This window comes from Trichechus manatus, unplaced genomic scaffold (assembly GCF_000243295.1).
Source record: "Trichechus manatus latirostris isolate Lorelei unplaced genomic scaffold, TriManLat1.0 scaffold00139, whole genome shotgun sequence".
Taxonomy (NCBI): Eukaryota; Metazoa; Chordata; class Mammalia; order Sirenia; family Trichechidae; genus Trichechus; species Trichechus manatus.
In genome coordinates, this window is record NW_004444075.1 from 3935558 (window position 1) to 3955412 (window position 19855).

At 43.5% G+C, this 19855-nt stretch overlaps 1 protein-coding gene across 7 annotated transcripts in view; it reads right to left on the bottom strand.

The window, feature by feature from the left end:
* The window catches only part of MGST2 (microsomal glutathione S-transferase 2), a 31017-nt gene that overhangs the window by 8527 nt on the left and 2635 nt on the right, over nucleotides 1-19855 (bottom strand). For 4 of the 7 annotated variants that reach the window (XR_002825470.1, XM_023739738.1, XM_023739740.1 and 1 more), the window contains 2 exons: nucleotides 13767-13866; nucleotides 147-217 (listed from right to left, as the gene is read on the bottom strand). Coding sequence is in view for 6 of the 7 variants with exons in the window: in XM_023739738.1 (XP_023595506.1) it covers nucleotides 147-217; nucleotides 13767-13866 (171 nt within the window). In the remaining variant the exon portion in view is untranslated. The remainder of the gene's footprint in view (nucleotides 1-146; nucleotides 218-13766; nucleotides 13867-19855) is intronic. The other 3 variants (XM_023739741.1, XM_023739743.1, XM_023739742.1) reach the window with 2 other exon arrangements.

Genomic DNA, 19855 nt, shown 5'->3' on the forward strand with positions numbered 1-19855 from the left:
CTTTGGTGTTCTTCGTTCTCCTTTACTCCAAGTGGTTGGGAGCAATTGATGCATCTTAGATGGCCACTTGCAAGCTTTTAAGTACCATAGTAGTTCTAAGCACCATAGTCATCATTATAACAGAGTTGACTGTATTTTAATATTACCTTCGTTGAAATACCACCCAGCCATCCAGAATGCAACCAAAAATACAGGATAAAACTCCACACAGTTTTGTCTGCAGGAAAAAAAATAAAGTCATGGGTTATTTATGAGAAAACCATAGACTAGAGCATCAATTTTTCATCTAGAGGTAAATGTCCACTCTATTCTTATAAAAATCATATAAGAATGTACATAAAGAGTTTAAACAATCCTTGCATTTAAAATGAGTCTTTCAAGATGGAACTCAGACATGGTTTAAGCCTCAGAGCAGGGCCAAGAATCACTCTCCTACATGTAAGTTGCCAGCAGTGGAAATGAATCATAGATAGCTCTTTCCCAGAAGACAGGTTTCGAGATGGTCCTGATTCTGGGTCCTAAACCTCATTCTATATCTTATCTAAAGAACCCAAAAAATAACTCAATTCATATTAAGTGGATTTCTTTCCAAAAATTCCCTCATATCCATTGCCTTCCACTTAGGTTACTCAGCACATTAAAAAGTAACCTTTAGACAATTCTCTTAAAACCTGAAGTAAATGAATGAGTATATTTCATTTCCATTTTACTGAGGAAGAAACTAAGGCCTGAGAGCCTGAGCTTTGATTCAAAGAGAATCAAAGGTAGACAGTGTCTGGTTTCAAAGCCCTGTCTTAATGTCAAGTCAAATTGCCTCTATTCATAGAAGACTTGGCTGGAAAATTTGATACTATTTTAAGCAAAAGGGAACAGTTCTTTGGGAACTATAATTAATTCATCTGCACCTAGAAAAGGGGAAAAAGATGAATTATATTCATCCTCCTTCCTGTGCTACACCCCCAAGTGGTCTTGGTTAGGTTAGCTGAGCCCTTTGCTGACAATATTACAACCATCGAGAACTTTAATGTAATTCATAATGAGGTCTTGAGCAGACTTTGGTGGAAAAGTCATAGTCTGCAGGATTATAAGTGATCCCACATCCTTCCTTAAAGCCTTAAAGCTTAAGGACTTAAGACTATGAGGCAGTTGACCCAGAAATAGCTGATGCTGGTTCATGAAGACGTGGGTCTCCTGGTCCAGGTCAACATGGGTGATCATTTTTCACTAAATGAAAAAAGGAAAGCATTATTACAAAGCATAATTCTTCCCTCATTCTCCATAATTCCACAGGGAACTGTGGATGGGTCAGCTCAACCTTATTGGCTTAAGCCTCACTACATGAGCGAAAGCTCCTCCATAATAATTCAATTATCTCCTAAACCTGGGTAAGAAAACTGCATCACCACCAAACTCAATGCTCATATAAAGATGGTGGCTGGTGAGAATCCTGAGGCACAAGTGGAAAATTTGAATCCCTCCAGCAAAGATAAATGTGAGGTTACCTACACAGCTCTCTGAGAGCCACAAGGGTGAGCACCAAGGCCCTGGAAAATCAGAAATGGCTAATGTGAATGCAAAATTGCCCTCTTCTTCATTTTCTTACTGTTGTCTTTAAAACCAGAAAGCCACTGCAGGACCCAAGGAATGTTTTGCCTGGAGCATAACACAGATGCCCTCACAAACCACAGGCACAACTTTCTAGTACTCAGAGAAGTAAGCAAGATTTTTCTTTCTGCTCTTTCCTAGATGCGATGGTTAGTTTTATGTGTCAGCTTGGCGAGGCTATACTACCCAATTATTCAATCAAACATGAATCTAGATGTTCTGAAGATATTTGTTAGATGTGGTTAAAATCTACAAACCACTTGGCTTTAAGGAGATTATCCTCAATAATCTGAGTAGGTTCATCCAATCAGTTGAAAGGCCTTAAGAGCAAAACAGGGGTTTTCCTGAGGGAGAACTTCTACCTCAAGATGGCAGCATCAAATCCCACCTGAGTTTCCACCCTGCCAGCATGCTCTACACATTTCAGACATGCCAGCTCCACATTCACATTAGCCAGTTCGTCGAGGGATATATGTATATATTCTCCTGCTGATTCAGAAACTCTGGTGGCATAGTGGTTAAGTGCTATGGCTGCTAACCAAAAGGTCAGCAGCTTGAATCCACCAGGTGCTCTTTGGAAATTCTATACGAAGTTCTACTCTGTCCTACAGTGTCACTAAGAGTCAGAATCAACCCAACGACAATGGGTTATTATTATTATTTTTTTTTTTTGGCCTACTGATTCTGATTCTATTTCTCTGAAGAACCTTAACTGATACACCACCTTTGGCATTATTTTGCTTCCGATATCTACCTTTTTACTAATTTCTTTTTAAATTTGTAAGTTGGTATGACAGGTTAGGTGAAAAGATTTATAAATTTGTATAATAACAGTTACATAAAAAAAAAATGGCTTCCCAACATTTTTTTTTTCCTTTGGCTAAATCCATGGAACCTTTCTCCACAAAGAAAAAAGAGCAATAGCAGAGGAACGGCTACTCTTTCCTCAGTCATCCAGACTTTATACGATCCTTTCAGAAACAGAACACAATTGTCCCATCTGTTATTCAGTCTTGTAACATACCTTTTATTCCATATTTAAGGATTGTTTTTCCATGACCTATTTTAACTCAAAATTAGCTATGATGATTTTTTTTTTAAAAGCAGCCCACTTTATTCTTCAAAAAGGTCTAACTATTTAGGAGTCTTCCCTTACGCTGAAGCAGTGGCCTTGGTTTAACACTTGAGGGGCAGAGGGATAATACTGTACAAGAGAGTCCTAAACCAAAAAAAAAAAAAAAACAACCAAACCCATTGCCGTCGAGTCAATTCTGACTCATAGTGACCCTATAGGACAGAGTAGAACCGCTAAACAGAGTTTCCAAGGAGTGGCTGGTAGTTTCGAACTGCTGACCTTTAGGTTACCAGCCAAGTTCTTAACCACTGCACCACAGGGCAAACAGCCAAACTGCAGTGCAGGGGCAGAGCCTGTGGGCCTGCGACCTTTTCGGGTATCTGTCTACACAAGTGGACATGCCTAAGTTCTTTTGTGTCTCTTATCTGAAAGAGGAAGGAAAGTGACTGCTATGGATTGAATTGTGTCCTCAAAACACATGTGTTGGAATCCTAACCCTATACCTGTGGATATAATCCTATTTGAAAATAGGGTTGTCATTGTTAAGTTAATGGGGCCATGTCAGTGTAGGCTGTGTCCTAAATGTAATCACTTCTGAGATATAAAAAGAGCAAATTAGACGCAGAAGCAGGCACAAATGGGGTGGGGTGTGGGGTGAGGTAGACGCCACTTGAAGATCACCAAGGAACCCAGGAACGCCAGGGCTGGAGAAGCTGAGGCAGGGATTTTCCCCCGGAGCTGACAGAGAGAGAGCCTTCCCCTTGAGCCAGTGTCCTGAATTCCGACTTCCAGCCTCCAGAACTGTGAGAAAATAAGTTTCTGTTCTTTACATCCACACACGTGTGGTATTTCTGTTACAGCTGCGCTAGGCAACTAACCTTTTAGGCAAGAAAGAGAGGAGAAATGAGGAGAACGAAGGGCATGTCTTTTCTCCCTGCCCAACCTGAGAGCTGGTTTTAAACGTTAGTGGAGACCAGCCTGGAAGCTGAAAGCTCATCTTTTTTCAATTTCTCTTAGGTTTCCCCAGATCATGCCAGGGGTCTAGATTTTTTTTTTTTTTTTTTTTGTACTTTGGATGAAGGTTTACAGAACAAACTAGCTTCTCATTAAACAGTTAGTACACATATTGTTTTGTGACATTGGTTAACAACCCCATGACATGTCAACACTCCCCCTTCTCGACCTTGGGTTCCCAATCCCCAGCTTTCCTGTCCCCTCCTGCGTTCTCGTCCTTGCCCTCGGGCTGGTGTGCCCCTTTAGTCTCGTTTTGTTTTACGGGCCTGTCTAATCTTTGGTTGAACGGTGAACCTCAGGGGTGAATTCATTACTGAGCTAAAATGGTGTCCGGGGCCATGCCGTAGGGCTGAAAGCCCATCTTCATGAAACACTTTGTGAGACTCTGGACGCAAGCAGTGCCAGGCCTCAAATGACAAAAGTGACGAACAGTTGGGAAAAGCCACACCCCCACCTCCCTGCCACAGACCTCAGAGCAGCCCCAGTAGTTGTGGAAGATGTTCCAGAACCCAGGGAGGGGGCACCATGCTCACAGAGGACACTGCAGCAGGGCAGTGTCACAGCCCTCCTTAAATTTCTTGCAAGCAGGGGCTGTGTCCCTGTTCAAGTCCCCTCGAGCTCCCAGAAGTAATAGGGATGATGGGAAGAGGGTGCTGAGATCCTGGATAAGCAGGGGGTAGTTGGGAGCCATTGAGATTCTGACAAGCATATTAATGTAACTGCAAAACCTCGAGGAACTGGGCAGTTTAGCACCACGTGTCTGTACCCTCCTCTCCCAAGAAATGGATCCATTTGTCCCTACAGGGAGATACTCACTGCTGGTCTCGTCCCAACCCCATGTCCCACTTCTGCACATTGTACTTTTCTCTTGGTGCCTCTTTTATACTAACTTGCCTCAAGCCCAGCTCTTTCTGAAATGCGGCTTTGCCCATTTCTTCCTACTATCTCTCAGAGACTGAAAATAAGCCTCTGACCACCAGTACCGGGGCCCCACTATTTGCTGACCGTCTTCTCCGCTGACTGACTGCCTAATTGGGGAGAACACCAGGTCTTGCTTGGCCTTGGAATGCCTGGAATTATATCCTACCTGAGCGTTATGACCTTCTCCCCTCCTCCACCATGTGAACATGGCCTTCTGCCATCAGTATTTCCTCTAAGCCCCTCCAATGCCCATCACCACAGTCAAGTGGTCACACCTGGATGCATCCCACGAGAACTCATTCTTAGTAAGCTGCCAACATTGTTTAACTCAAGGGCGCCGAACTCTGAAAACGTCTTCTTGACAATCCTATCAGTGGCTAATTACAGATATACTGACATGAAAATAATTTATAGGCTGTTTTTGGACATGAGGACAGTTATATTGTATCCTCTTGTTATAGAGGATCATCAGGAAAAATCCCCCAACAGGACAGAAAACAGCTGGCAACAGCCACTTATCACTTTCCCTTTGCGCGGGAACAGAGGGTATGATTGACGATGACACCAGTGGACGGCCCCTTTTCTGCAAGATACCTGTGTCTCCACACTAAAGGAAAATGAGTCGTGTCCACTGATTCCCTGGCTAGAGCCCCCTTTGTGCAATAATCCTGTATCCTTGCTGTTTTGATATTTAAGCTTTCCATAAAAAGATTAGGGAGAAGCATATCCTTTGTTATAAGCAGATGTCACCACAGGCTTCAAATTCTAAATGGGAAATCATAACAGAAGAGGTCTTTGCTGGAGGGACAGTAGGGTGAGTAACTGTCCAGGTTTGCCTTGGACTGAGGAGGTTCCTAGGTCATGGAACTTTGAGTGCCAAAATTAGGAAAGAACTGGACAAATTGGTCCGTCCCCTAAGATCGGTCTGATTGAAACTGTGGAGATTGAGTAGTTAAAGCTGCTGAACCCCTTCGTTGTCTGTCCCCAGCACCAAGAAAGCCTGGACGTGGGGCTCAGACATTTGACTTCTGCAGATTCGCACCTGGGTCAGAGGGCTGGGAGCATGGGGGTGGTCCTGACCTAAGTACCATTTGACCCCTTAGTTTGAGAATGACCAACCATGACCAATCTCAGTTATTAAGTATACTGAAAAGTTATCTCATTTTGAAAGAAAGAAAGAATCAAATTATGGCCTGGCAGCCCCAAGTCTGGCAATTCCTAAAACACTAGTCTCCAAACTTTTTGATTAAGCAACTTGAACAGTAAAAACAGAAAAAAAGAATATATATGTATACATATAAAAAAACCAGCCAACCAACCCATTGTCATCAAGTCAATACCACTCATGGGGATCCCATGTGTTATAGAGTAGAACTGCTCCATAGGGTTTCCTTGGCTGTAGTCTTTACAGAAGCAGATCACCAGGACTTTCTTTCTTCCATGGTGCTGCCAGGTGGGTTCAAGCTGCCAATCTTTCAGTCAGTAATCGAGAACAAACCATTTGCACCACCCAGGGGCCTATCCTACTGTCGGAGGCGACCAACAAAGATGAGGTAAAGTTGTTGCTGTCACTGGATTTGGGTGGGGCTACTTCCTGCCAATGGAAAGTGAATGAAAATGAAACATGTTACTTATACACCAAACGGTTAAGTAGCTGGTGTGCCAATGTCTCTTTGCCCAGCCACTGACTGAGTGGAGAGAACTCTGAGCAGCTGAATGAGGGCAGAGCCATATAATGGAAGGAGCCTGGTCCTCTAAACAGCCACATGGAAGGAAGGCTATCCAACCAAAACAACCATATAGGACTGGGATGTAAGCATGACATAAACTTCCATTGTGTTAAACCACTGAGAATTTGGGGTTTATCTATTAGGACAGCTATACATTCAGCAAAACAAAAATCCTCACAACTGGACCAGTAAGCAACATTGTGATAAATGGAGATAGGATTGAAGTTGTCAAGGATTTCATTTTACTTGGCTCCACAAACAACACCCATGGAAGCAGCAGTCAAGAAATCAAATGACATATTGCATTGGGCAAATCTGCTGCAAAAGCCCTCTTTAAAGTGTTGAAAAGCACAGATGTCACCTTGAAGACTAAGGTGCACCTGACCCAAACCATGGTGTTTTCAATTGCCTCATATGCATGTGAAAGCTGGACGATGAATAAGGAAGACCAAAGAAGAACTGATGCCTTTGAATTGTGGTGTTGGTGAAGAATATTGAATATACCATGGACTGCCAAAAGAACGAACAAATCTGTTCTGGAAGATGTACAACCAGACTGCTCCTTAGAAGCAAGGATGGTGAGATTACGTCTCACATACTTTGGACATGTTATCAGGAGGGACCAGTCCCTGGAGAAGGACATCATGCTTAGTAAAGTAGAGGGTCAGTGAAAAAGAGGAAGACCCTCAACAAGATGGATTGACACAATGGCTGCAACAATGGGCTCAAACATGACAGCGATTGTGAGGATGGTGCAGGACCAGGCAGTATTTCATTCTGTTGTACACAGGGTCACTATGAGTTGGAACCTACTCGACAGTACCTAACAACAACAACAACAATACATTCAACTGGAAAAGAGAATTATATAACATCATAAAACACACACACAAAAATAAAGATAACTAGAAGCTCCAATATGCTCCTCACCCCCACAGTAGATGACTTAGTGCCTGTCCCTCCCCAACCCCTGCCGCAAGGGGTGTGTGTACACCTCTTCTGGGAGACCTGTAGCCTAAGGCACTTCTGAGTATTTCTGCTATTTGATAGATTCGATAGATGTTGTGAACACACAACACGAAACTTCGTTTACAACAACCTTGTTCATAGAAAATCTGAAACATTCTCCAAAGAGGAAACCTAGTCAGGTATGGAACATTTCCAATGCCATATACTCATAGCATGACATCTTTATAAAATAAAAAACAGAGAAGGCAATTCAAAGACCTTCTTAGAGGTCTTCCTCTCTCAGTTGTTTAGTTTGCCCCTTTTACTTTCTGCTTTTGTTTTGGTGACTGTTGCTGGGATGCAGTGGGCTGCACGCTGCTCTGAGCTGCTTGTGCCACTAACAGGAGATGGCCCAGCCTCCGTCGGCTGATGTTAGACCCAGAGAAGTTGACTGGGTTATTACACAGAGGGGGTCAGAGCAATGGGTTAACATGCTCGGAAAAGGCCTGGGAGTGAGTTTGCTCGCGTTAATCTTTTCATAAAGATTTGTAGCCATCTAAATTGCTCCTTGTCAAGTAAGTCTTTAAGGACTGGAGATCCAGTGTGCGGACACTATCGGGAGGCTGCCGCTGGTGGCGGGGGGCATGAGTCTAGACACCACTCTTCAGCGGTGCTGGTGATAATGAGATGAGCGGATGAGGGAGGGAGGCTTGCAGTTCATCCAAGATTCCAGCTGGCTGCCGTACATTTCCTGAGTACCTGGAGAATCACTGTCATTATGTAGTACCTAATACTGGGGAAGTCGGCACAACCTGACCGAGGCAAAACCATAGAAGCTTCACAGGCACATCCAAACTCCCTGATGGCTGAGGGCTGGGGATGTTCTCAGAGGACATCTAGCTCAATTGGAGTAACATAGTTTATAAAGAAAATGTTCTACATCCTGCTGTGGTAACATCTAGGGTCTTAAAAGCTTGTGAGCAGCTAAGATATTCCACTGGTCTCACCCCATCTGGAACAAGGGAGGATGAAGAAAACTAAAGACATAAGGGAAAGATTAATCCAAAGGACTAATGGACCACAACTACCACAGCTTCCACCAGACTGAGTCCAACACAACTAGATGGTGCCAGGCTACCACCACCGACTACTCTGACAGGGATCACAAAAGAGGGTCCTGGACAGAGCGGGAGAAAAAGGTAGAACAAAATTCAAATTCACAAAAAAGGATCAGAGTTGCTGATCCAACAGAGACTGGAGAAACACCAAGAGTAAGGCCCCCAGACACCCTTTTAACTCAGTACTGAAGTTACTCCCAAGGTTCACCCTTCAGCCAAAGATTAGACAAGTCTATAGGGCAAACAATAACACACGTGAGGATCATGCATATGAGACTAAATGGGCACACCAACCCAGGGGCAAGGACGAGAAGGCAGGAGGAGACAGGAAAGCTGGACAATGGAAATAGGGAACCCAAGGTTGAGAAGGCAAGAGTGTTGACATGTCGTAGGGTTGGCAACAAATCTCACAAAACGATTTGTGTATTAATTGTTTAATGAGAAACTAATTTGCTCTGTAAACTTTCACCTAAAGCACAATTGAAAAAAGAAGAATCACTGCCATTATGATTTCACCTGCTTGGGTAACAGTAGCTGTTTGGTGGTTTGTGGAGGAGGGTGCTGGAGTTTGAAGAACTCATCAATGACAGTCAATCTCTTATCTTGGGGATCCTTGTTGTCGTTAACTGCCATTGAGTAGGCCCCTGGTAACCCCATGCACAACGGAAAGAAATGTTGCCTGGTCCTGTGACATCCCCATGATCAGTTGTGATCCAGAGAGTTTTCACTGGCTGATTTTTGGAAATAGACCACCAGGCCTTTCTTCCAAGTCTACCTGAGTCTGGAAGCTCAGTTGAAACCTGTTCAGCATCATAGCAACATGCAAGCCTCTGCTGACAGACGTGTTGTGGCTGTGAATGAGGTGCGTTGGCCAGGAATCGAACCCACCCTCCCGCATGGAAGGCAAGAATTCTACCACTGAATCACAAATGCCCCCTGGGGATCCTTAGCCCGTTTATAACTCAGGGCATAAGTACATTTACTGCTTCCAGCTGAAGTCTAAGATGTCTTACACTTGGAAGAAACATAAGAATGTGTTTACTGTCTCTCTCTCTTTTACTTTTTTGTACTTACTACCCATGCTACTATAATACTAGTGTTACAGAATATTTGAAAAGGTATTATCTTTGTGAATTTTTCTTTCCTCCATAGTTTCTAGACATGCATTAAGGTCACTAGTTTAATTTCTAAATTTCAGGATTAGAATTCAAAGTGACTATTCAAAAGTTAGTGAAATGGCAATAATAATAATAATAATAAGGAACTATAGTAGAGTAAGGGAAGCTAATATTTCTAAGGAGTATCCAGATTCATGATGGTTGGGTTTCTGCAGGCTAATTTTGAAATAGGAACTAAATAATCCAGCATTAATGAAAGAGGGTACCATTAACAAGAACTAAGTAAGAGGCAATTCTTTTGTCTTACCAGCACTGATGAAACCATTGTTGGAATCCTATGTAAACTTGTAGGCTCCACAATTAGAACAGATATGAAAACTTGTGGCTTAAAGAGAACAACCAGAAAACTAAAGAACTAGTACTACCTAGCCTCAAAATGTCGAAGATGAAAGACACAAAATAATGGCCCGGTGCATATGAAAAGAGTGAGGTCAGCAGCTATTCTTCTCAGTGAGGCTAGAGTCAGAGGAAATGTATTTAAGTTGCAACAAGATCAATGTATTACTTGCATCATTTTTTTTTTTCCCGATTTATAATACGCTTTAATCTAAAGGGATCAGGTGTTCATATTAGACAAGACAGAATTTTCTAAGTTTAGCAGAAGGCCCTGGTGAAATCATAGTTGCTATTGTCACAGTTTTTTAAAAAGTATTCTGGCAAAGAACTGCAAAACTCTAGAGATAGTCATCTGTAAGAGCTCTTCCACTGAGGAATAAAAGAGGAATTTAAATGGGGACTCTAGAAAAAGGGCCAGGGCTGGTGACTCAAGTAGGCTGGCTCCATAACAATCAACTCTACTTGGCAAATGAACACCTAGCCTGAGATGACTGTCAGACAAGAAACAGGTACTGCAGTGGTGGTTCAGTTGGAGACTTTGAAGTGCTTGCTGATGAGACCTCAAGTTCCATTAAAGGTAAAATTAGTCATAACACCAGGCTACTTGGCAATGCTTAGTGCAAAATCAACAGAGGAAAGGGTAGGAAGAAGGTAGCATTTCTGTTATGACCAAGACCATAAAGACCTTTGAAAGAGGCTGAAGGGACTGAAAAGCTTTGGTCCAGGGAAGCCAGAGAGCCAGAAAAGAAAGCGTATTCCTTTTCCAAGGATTTGCAGAGCTCAAGGAAACACCCGTTAAAGAGAATGGGTAGCCAAACGGGCCCTGGAATAATTGGTTATCCCAGAGGATCCGTACTAACAACCTCAGGCAAAGTCTAAAGGGTTTTACTGGCAGCGAATCTAATTTACTTTGGCCAGATTTATCCTAAACCTTAAGACCTAAGGCAAGAACTGGGCTAGGAGTGTGGACTATCCAAGAAGCAATTCAGGGAAGCCACCACCTCTCTGTCAATTTGTTGTTCTGTGGTAGCTTGGGTGTTGCTGTGATGCTGGAAGCTATGCCACTAGTATTTCAAATACCATCAGGGTCACCCATGATGGACAGGTTTCAGTGGGCTTATAGACTAAAAGAGACAAAGAAGAAAGGTCTGACGATCTACTTCTCACCTATTTTTCTCTAGATACCTACTTTATTTTCAGACCATGTACATGAATTACTCTGATAGAAGTATTAATTTTGAGATGAGGTACATACTGGCATCAAAGAATACTTTATACTTGACACAATAATAAAGATTCAAAAAGAATTAAAATGGGAATGATTTTCTCACCAGGTGGTTCAATGTTATTTAAAAATCACATCTACGCACCTCTTAAAATTATCACTTGTACTAATAGCAGTATTCATCCCATACTTTGGAGCCTAAGGAATAGTCTGAGAAATCCTCCCTGGAGCAAGCGGTTGGAAAAAATAAAAGATCATGTTACTTCAAGGACTATAACTCAAGACATAATAAAATGCATAAATAGTCCAATAATCACTAAAGAAACCAAATTCCATAGTTTAAATTTTTCCACAAAGAAACATCAGGCCCAGATTGTTTTACAGGCAAATTTTACACAACTTTGAAGAAACTGACTTTTCCAACCTTATTAAAATTCTCTGAGAAAATAGAGCAGAATGATTCCTCCAACTCCTTCTGTGCGACTAGTGTAACCTTGATATCAAAATGAGACAAGGATCATACACGAAAGGAGAATTACAGGCCAACCTCGCTCATGAACATGGATGAAAAATCTCAGTGTTAACAAAAGAACCCAGATATATATAAATGGTGATACACACAATCTTTTTAAAGCACTTAGTTTTCAGGATGAAATATAAAGGGAGCCCTAGCATCTTGCGGAGTCCTGGTGGCACAGTGGTTAAGAGCTTGGCTGTTAACCAAAAGGTCAGCAGTTTGAATCCACCAGCCACTCCTGGGAAACTCTATGGGGCAGTACTACTCTGTCCTAAAGGGTTGCTATGAGTTGGAATTGACTTAGGCAAATTATGGTGGAACATTCTGTGTGGATCTGAAAAGCAAGGAACGCTCAGTGATCTGAAGCACTGCAAATACATGCAAGAGGGAATATTTTCTTATTCCTACAGATTTCTGATTTTAGGAAATGGTTTATGGAGAAATGGGCAAAGGATGATACTGACTCACCTCTGTTTTGAAGTGGACAGAAAAAATAAAGATATAAAGATGGAAAATTGGTAACACAACAAATCCAACTTGAGGCTATTGCACTCTCAGGGGTTTGGAATGGGGTCTTTGAACAAGTTGCATCTAGGCCCAGAGAAAATATCTGAGAGACACACAGAGGTCCCTCCCAAGGATCAAAGTCCTTCAGTGAATATACCCTTCTGGGTTCATAGTAAAGGTGGGTAGAGACTCTGTGTACTGGGTGCCTCAAGCTTCGAAGATCATGAGAAGGAGCCTGGTGGTGGAAATTGGTTTGTTAAAACTAGATATTGCAAACGCAGCCAGAATACCAATGTTCATTGCAGCATTATTCACAATAGCCAGCATGTGGAGACAACCAAAATGTCTATCAGCAGGTAAATGGATAAACGAAATGTGATACACACATACAATGGAATATTATGCAGCCGTAAAGAGAAATGACGTTCCAAAAAAGAGTGCTATTCTACAACATGGGTGAACCTTGAAAACGTTATGCCGAGCGAAATAAGCCAGCACGAAAGGACACATACTGTATGACCTCATTTATATGAAATAAGCAAATACATGGAAACCAAAGCTTATTAGTAGTTACCAAGGGTGGGAGGGAGGGGGAAAGGGGAAATTTTTGCTTGAGGACCACCGAGTTTACCTTATTAGTGGTAGAATAATTCGGAAACAGATAGGGATAAGGGTTGCATGAGAAAGAGTGTAATCAATGTCATTGAATCCTGCGTGTAGAAACTGTTGAACTGGGGAATGTTTTGTTGTGTATATCTGCACCAAAATTAAAAATAAAATAAAACTGCAAAGGAACCCAGGGTCTTCGCCACATGTCTTCCTTTTAAGCAGGAAGCAGGAGTTATGTGTACATGGCAGGCCAACATCCCTGAAGGGCAGGAGAGGTCTTCCAGATGCAACAGAACTGACCAGAGAGGCTTTGTAAAAATCACCCTATCTTTAGGCGCTATATGGATTGAACTGTGTCTCCCTAAAATACATGTTGGAATCCTAACCCTTACACATGTGGATGTGATCTTATCTGGAAATAAGGTTTTCTTTGTTGTGTTAATGGCACCCTATTAGCGTAGGGTGTGTCACTTCTGGAGTAATAAGGGACAGCATAGACACTGAGACAAGAGAGCACAAACAGTGAAGATAGACACTGTCTGATGACCACAGAGGCACAGGAACTCCAAGGATTGTCAGCTATTAGAAGCTGAAATGGAGCCCTGGTGGTGCAGTGGTTAAGAGCTCGGCTGCTAACCAAAAGGTCAGCAGTTCAAATCTACCAGCTTCTCCTTGGAAACCCTCTGGGGCAGTTCTACTATGTTCTATAGGGTCGCTATGAGTTGGAATCGACTCGACGGCAACGGGTTTTGGTTTAGAAGCTGAAATAGACAAAGAAGAACCTCCCCCTAGAGCCACACTCTGAATTCTGACTTCTAGCCTCCTGAACCGTGAGGAATTAAATTTCTGTTCTTTAAAGCTACCCCTTTGTGGTATTTCTGTTACAGCAGGACTAAGAAGCTAAGGCAGGCGCAAACCTGGAAACTCTGCAGTCACAGATTCCCTTTCCCAATTTTTAATGAAAATTTCTACTGTGAACTTACTGTGCACGAAATACTCTCTCAAAGTCTGGTGACCCGGTAACTGCTGGGGGTGTGACTTTGTATTTTAATCTTGCCCTTCCGACCTGAAAAGCAAAATAACCTACAAGTAAAGAGGAATTTTTTGTTAGTCATTAGGGAAATGCGAATTTAAACCACTATGAGATACCATTACACGGTCGTAGATTGAATGATGTCCCCCCAAAAATGTGTGTATCAATTTGGCTGGGCCATGATTCCCAGTATTGTGTGGTTGTCCCCCATTCTGTGATTGTAATTTTATGTTAAAGAGGATTAGGGTGGGATTGTAACAACCTTACTAGGGTCACATCCCTAATCCAATGTAAAGGCAGTTTCCCTGGCGTATGGCCTGTACCACCTTTTATCTTACAGGAGATAAAAGGAAAGGGAAGCAAGCAGAGAGCTGGGGACCTCATACCACCAAGAAAGAAGCACCGGGAGCAGAGCGCATCCTTTGGACCTGGGGTTCCTGGGCGGAGAAGCTCCCATACCGGGGAAGACTGATGAAACGACCTTCCTCCAGAGTCAACAGAGAGAGAAAGCCTTCCCCTGGATCTGGTGCCCTGAATTCGGACTTGTAGCCTATTGGACTGTGAGAGAATAAACTTCTCTTCGGTAAAGCCATCCACCTGTGGTATTTCTGTTATAGCAGCACTAGATGACTAAGATACACACCTATCAGAGTCAAAAATTAAAAAGACAGACCATACCAAGTGGGAACCAGGATGTAAGAGCGCAGGAACGCTCATACCTGACTGGCAGGATGTAAAATGTTACAACCACTTTGGAAAACAGTTTGGAAGGGATTTTTTAGTTAAACAGACATAAACCCTATAACCCAGCCATTACACTTGTATGTATTTACCCAAGAGAAATGAAAGCATATGCCCATACAAAGACTTGTACACAAATATTTACAGAATCTAGGAATTGCGAACCACTCAAATGTCCATCAACAAGTGAATGGATAAATTGTGGTATGTTCATATAATGGGAGACTATCTGGTGGCATAAGGGTTAAGCACTCCACTGCTAACCGAAAGACTGGGGGTTCAAACCACCCAGTGACTCCCACGGAGAAAGACCTGGTGATCTGCTCCTATAAAAATTACAGCCAAGAAAACCCTATGGGGCAGTTCTACTCTGTTACGTGGGATCGCTATGAGTCGAAATCGACTCAACAGCACCTAAGAACAATCCAACAATAAAAAGGAAAGAACTATTGATACAATGAACAGCATGGAGGAATCTCAAAATAATTATGCTGAATGAAAGAAGCCAAACTGGGGGGGGGGGAAGCACTAATATATGATTTCATTCCTATAAAATTCTCAAAAATGCAAATGACTCTTTAGTGACATATAGCAGATCAGTGGCTGCCTGGAGATGAGAGAGAAGCCCAGATGGATGAGTTACAAAGAGGCACAAGAATACTTTGGGGGATAATGGATATGTTCATTAGCTTAATGATGATATGTGTGTGATGATATGATGATGTGTGTGTGTGTGTGTGTGTGTGTGTGTCTAGATATGTTGTTGTGTGCTGTGGAGCTGATTTCGACTCATAGTGACCCCATGTGACAGAGTAGAACTGCCCCATAGCATTTCCTAGGCTGTAATCTTACGGAGGCAGACTGTGGCACTGCTGGGTTCGAACCGCCAACCTTTCATTTAGCAGCCGAACACTTAACCACTGTGCCACCAGGACTCCTTAGATACATATATTCTCAACGACCACTAGCAACAACATATGTTTATATACTTACATATTGTTGTCACTGAGTTGAATATATACACACATATATGTGTATCTACTTATATATACTCACATAGAAATTTATACACACGTGTCAAAACTTATCGTATTGTACATTTTAAATATGTACAGGTTATTGTATGTCAATTATTCCTCAACAAAGTTACTTCTCAAAAAAGAAGGTGTGGTACAGAAATAAAGAGCAGTTGGAAGCTTTCCACCTGAGTTCTGAAGACACCAACAGCTCAAGGTGCTTTCCTTCTTCTGGCAACAGCTCCTTCCCTTCTGCAGACTTCTGCCCTATTTGTGTCTGCCACTGACTCCCTGCCTGACTCGGTTTCCTTATTATTAGATGGTTATGACTTGCTTCTCCTTCATTTGCTGTGTTGTTGTTAGTTGTCGTCAAGTGGATTCTGACTCATAGGTAAATTAGAATACCAACCCCTATTGCCCTGGAAAGGAGCCCTGGTGGCATAATGGTTAAGCGCTCAGCAGCTACCCGAAGGGTCGGTGGTTCAAATCCACCAGCTGCTCCACGGGAAGAAAAAACCTGGCGATCTGCTTCTGTAAAGATTCCAAACCAAACACGCTGCCCACAAGTCAGTTGGGACTCATAGTGACCCTGTAAGACAGGGTAACAGCCTCATAGCATTTCCAAGGCTGTAATCTTTACCAAAGCAGACTGTCACATTTCAGTGGCATCACTAGGGTTGGTGTCACCCAGTGCAGTAACTCATGGTGTCATCCCTACCTGCCTGGGATGGGTGGAGCAGCCTATCCCCCCTCCCCGCCCCTCTCGGCCAGGAACAAGGGCCATGATGCGCTGGCCCCGCCCCTCACAGCCCCACCCCTCATGGCTCCCTGCAACTCCTCTCCTATCCCGTTGGCCAAGGAGGAGACCCTCCTCTTCGCCCAGTGGTGGTCACAGCAGCCCACCTGCCCACACCCTGACTGACAGGTGACAGGACGCGGGTGGTGACGGGTCACCACATTGGGTGAAACCAAGCATAGTGTCTGGCAGGTTTGGAGGGAGGTGATGAGTTACCACATTGGGCGACATGGGTTAGCAGTCAAGTGCTTAAACCACTGTGCTACCAGGGGTCCTTCTATAAAGATTACAGCCTAGGAAACCCTATGTGACAGGCAGTCCTACTCTGTCCTATAGGGTCACTTTGAGTCAGCATCAACTCGATGGCACACAACAACAATGTTGCCCTGGATCACTTTAATCTTATGATTAGTTCTGTGGACCTCTTTCACTTTCAGACCTACACTTCCCCCTTTGGTCCATTTCAGAATTCAGTAGTTCTCATCTGCTGTCCTTATGTCCCTTAATTATTTCTGGGATCTATTCTGTTCCCTTCCCAGTTTCAGCTCCTTACCCATTCCCTCCAACACCACTGCCCTGTCTCACTTATATCAGTGCCCCAGTATCCATTTCCTACTTGCCAATGCTTTAAAAATAGTGTCCTTCTAAAACTCTCCACCTCTTTTGTAGCTTCAATCTCTTACTGTGTGTTACACTATCAGTGGTGATATGTTTCCTCCTGAAACAGGATTCCTCCCTTCTGACAAGAAGCCAGTAAATACTGAAACTGGTTTAGTGAAGGCTCTCACAGCAGGCCGCTGCCCTCCCCTCATCCCCTTCCGATACAAACAAGCTGTTGTTTAGGATTTGAAACCTTTGAAGTGTGTGAACGCTGAGGATAGGAGTCTTTCTCATTCCAACTGCAGTGGCAGCTCCTGAAGCCTGAGAGGGTAGGGAGAGGATGGGAGAAGTGTGGAATGGGGGGCTGGTGTCTCCAACCCTGGGCTGAATCCTTTCAGGCCAGCTGAAGTCTGGAGAGGCCAAGGGCTCATGGGCCCAGTAGGAGCAGGAAAAGAGGGTCTGTCTGTTGAGGGGAAAACTGAGACTTGGCCATTCTGGACACTGCTATTTTTAATTGCTTCTAAACTGCTACACAGCCTTGGAGGAAACACTTGGAAAGGCTTCTTGTTTCTCTCTATAAAATGGAAACAATGAAAGACATGTGCTCATAGATTTATAATTTAGCAATGGCCCAGTAGCCTAGAGCTTCAAAATGAAGTACAAGTGCTGAAAGCGCTCTTTCTCTAGGCTGTGGGCACCAGTCTGTGACACCAGCAAATGTGAGGAATGAGCTTCAGTAAATGAAAAGCATCTGTTAGTGGCAGTGTTGGAGCTCCTCCCGTGTAAGGGGATTCCGGGAGCTCAGGTCCACCTCCACGGGCGGAAGCCACTTTCTATTCTCTTAGGTCAGGAGCCCCAGAGAGGCTGTAGCTGTCACTGGGGCAACATGATGAGGGTGGAATGGCTATTTCAGCCACTCTTTCTGGAGAGCTTCAAGTTTATTTCCCGCTCAGGAGTCGATTAAACACCACTTGAGAATAGTCTCTGTTATGGATTGAATTGTGTCCCCCAAAAAATACGTGTTGTAAATCCTAACCCCTATACTTGTGGTTATAATCCCATTTGGAAATGGTTTTTCTTTGTTGTGTTAATGAGGCAGTATTAGTATAGGGTGTGTCTTCAATCAATCTCTTTTGAGATATAAAAGAGCAGATTAAGCAAGCAAGCCAGCACAAATGGAGGGGAAGATACATGCCGCATAATCACCAAGGAACTTAGGAAGAGAAGCTGAAAAGAGACAAGGACCTTCCCCCAGAACGGACAGAGAGAGAGAGAGAGCCTTCCCCTAGAGTGGGTGCCCTGAATTCAGAATTCTAGCCTCCTAAACTGTGAGAAAATAAATTTCTTTTGGTTAAAGCCATCCACTTGTGGTATTTCTGTGACAGCAGCACTAGATGACTAAGACAGTCTCCTTTTGCTTTACCTGTCTTCCTTCTGTTGAGGCAGGCAGCCTCAGAGCCCAACCCTTCTAAGAAACACCTGCTCTGGCTTATCCTCCTACACGGAGCAGAATAAGCCATACATTCTTCTGAAAATGTCCTTGACAAGATAACCACAGAACAGCCATAGCGGGCCTCAACCACCTCTAGGTGGAGACTTAACATGCTAATGAAGGAAAATCAACCTCTTCCTCCATCCCGGAGAATTGAACCCTTGTCTAAAGAAAATGCATAGTCATCCCCAAGCCGTGAGTGCCTGGATGAAGGTCAATCCTGAATATTCATGATGAACTTGCATTTCCTTGTCTGCTCTCTGTAAAAGCCCACCTTCCCAAGCTGCCTGCGAGCAGTCTTGGAGATAGCAGCCCCAGCTGCTCCTTTCCTTGTGTAACGAAATAAAGGTCTTTCTTCTCCTACCTCGGCCTCTTGTTTATGAGCTGTAACAAGTCACACCGAGCAGAACCTGGGGTTTCCACCCAGCAACACTATTGCTAGCTTCCTCCAGAGAGACACGTGCTGCCTGGTAGAGTTAACTGAGAACCCCCACAATGCCCACCTAGCCGCAGTGGTCAACTTCACCGTATGGCTGCTTCTTGATCCAGCGGAAGGTTCTCCTCTATGGGGAAGGGAGCCAAGGATAGGAAGTAACCATGCTGAGTGCCTACCCTCTGTTGAGCGCTTCATGCCCAGTATCTTGTTTAAGCCTCTTTGATAAGGATGTTGAGGGGTAAAGTGTCAAGCCAGGGGCACCCAACTGACAATTGGCTGGACCAGGCATATACGAGTCTGTCTGGCTTCAAATCCGGAGCTGCTTCTACCATGACACACTGTCCCATCTCCATAACCACCAGATAGGGGCCTTTTGCAAAAGCGGCACATTCCATAATGCCAGATAAACAGTTGTGTCTTCTGACTCGTTCTCCCTCTCTCTCTGTTATGGATTGAACTGTGTCCCTCAAAAATACTGAAAAACCAAACCCATTGACGTCGAGTCAATTTCAACTCATAGTGACCCTATAGTACAGAGTAGAATGGCCCCATAGAGTTTCCAAGGAGTGGCTGGTGGATTCGAACTGCCGACCTTTTGGTTAGCAGCCTGAGCTCTTAACCACTATGCCACCAGGGCTCTCCCCCAAAAATATGTGTTGTAAATCCTAATCTCTATGCCTGTGGTTATAGTCCCAATTGGGAATGGGTTGTCTTTGTTATGTTTATGAACAGGGTTAGTGTAAGGTGTGCCTTGAGTCAATCTCTTTTGAGATATAAAAGAGATTAAGCAAGCAATGGAGAGAAGTAGAGATGGGAAAAGACAGACATCATACTATGCGAAGATCACCAACGAGCCAAGGAATAAGGACCTTCCCCCAGAGCCAACAGAGAGAAAGCCTTCCCCTAGAGCTGGTGCCCTGAATCAGACTTCTAGCCTCCTAAACTGTGAGAAAATAAA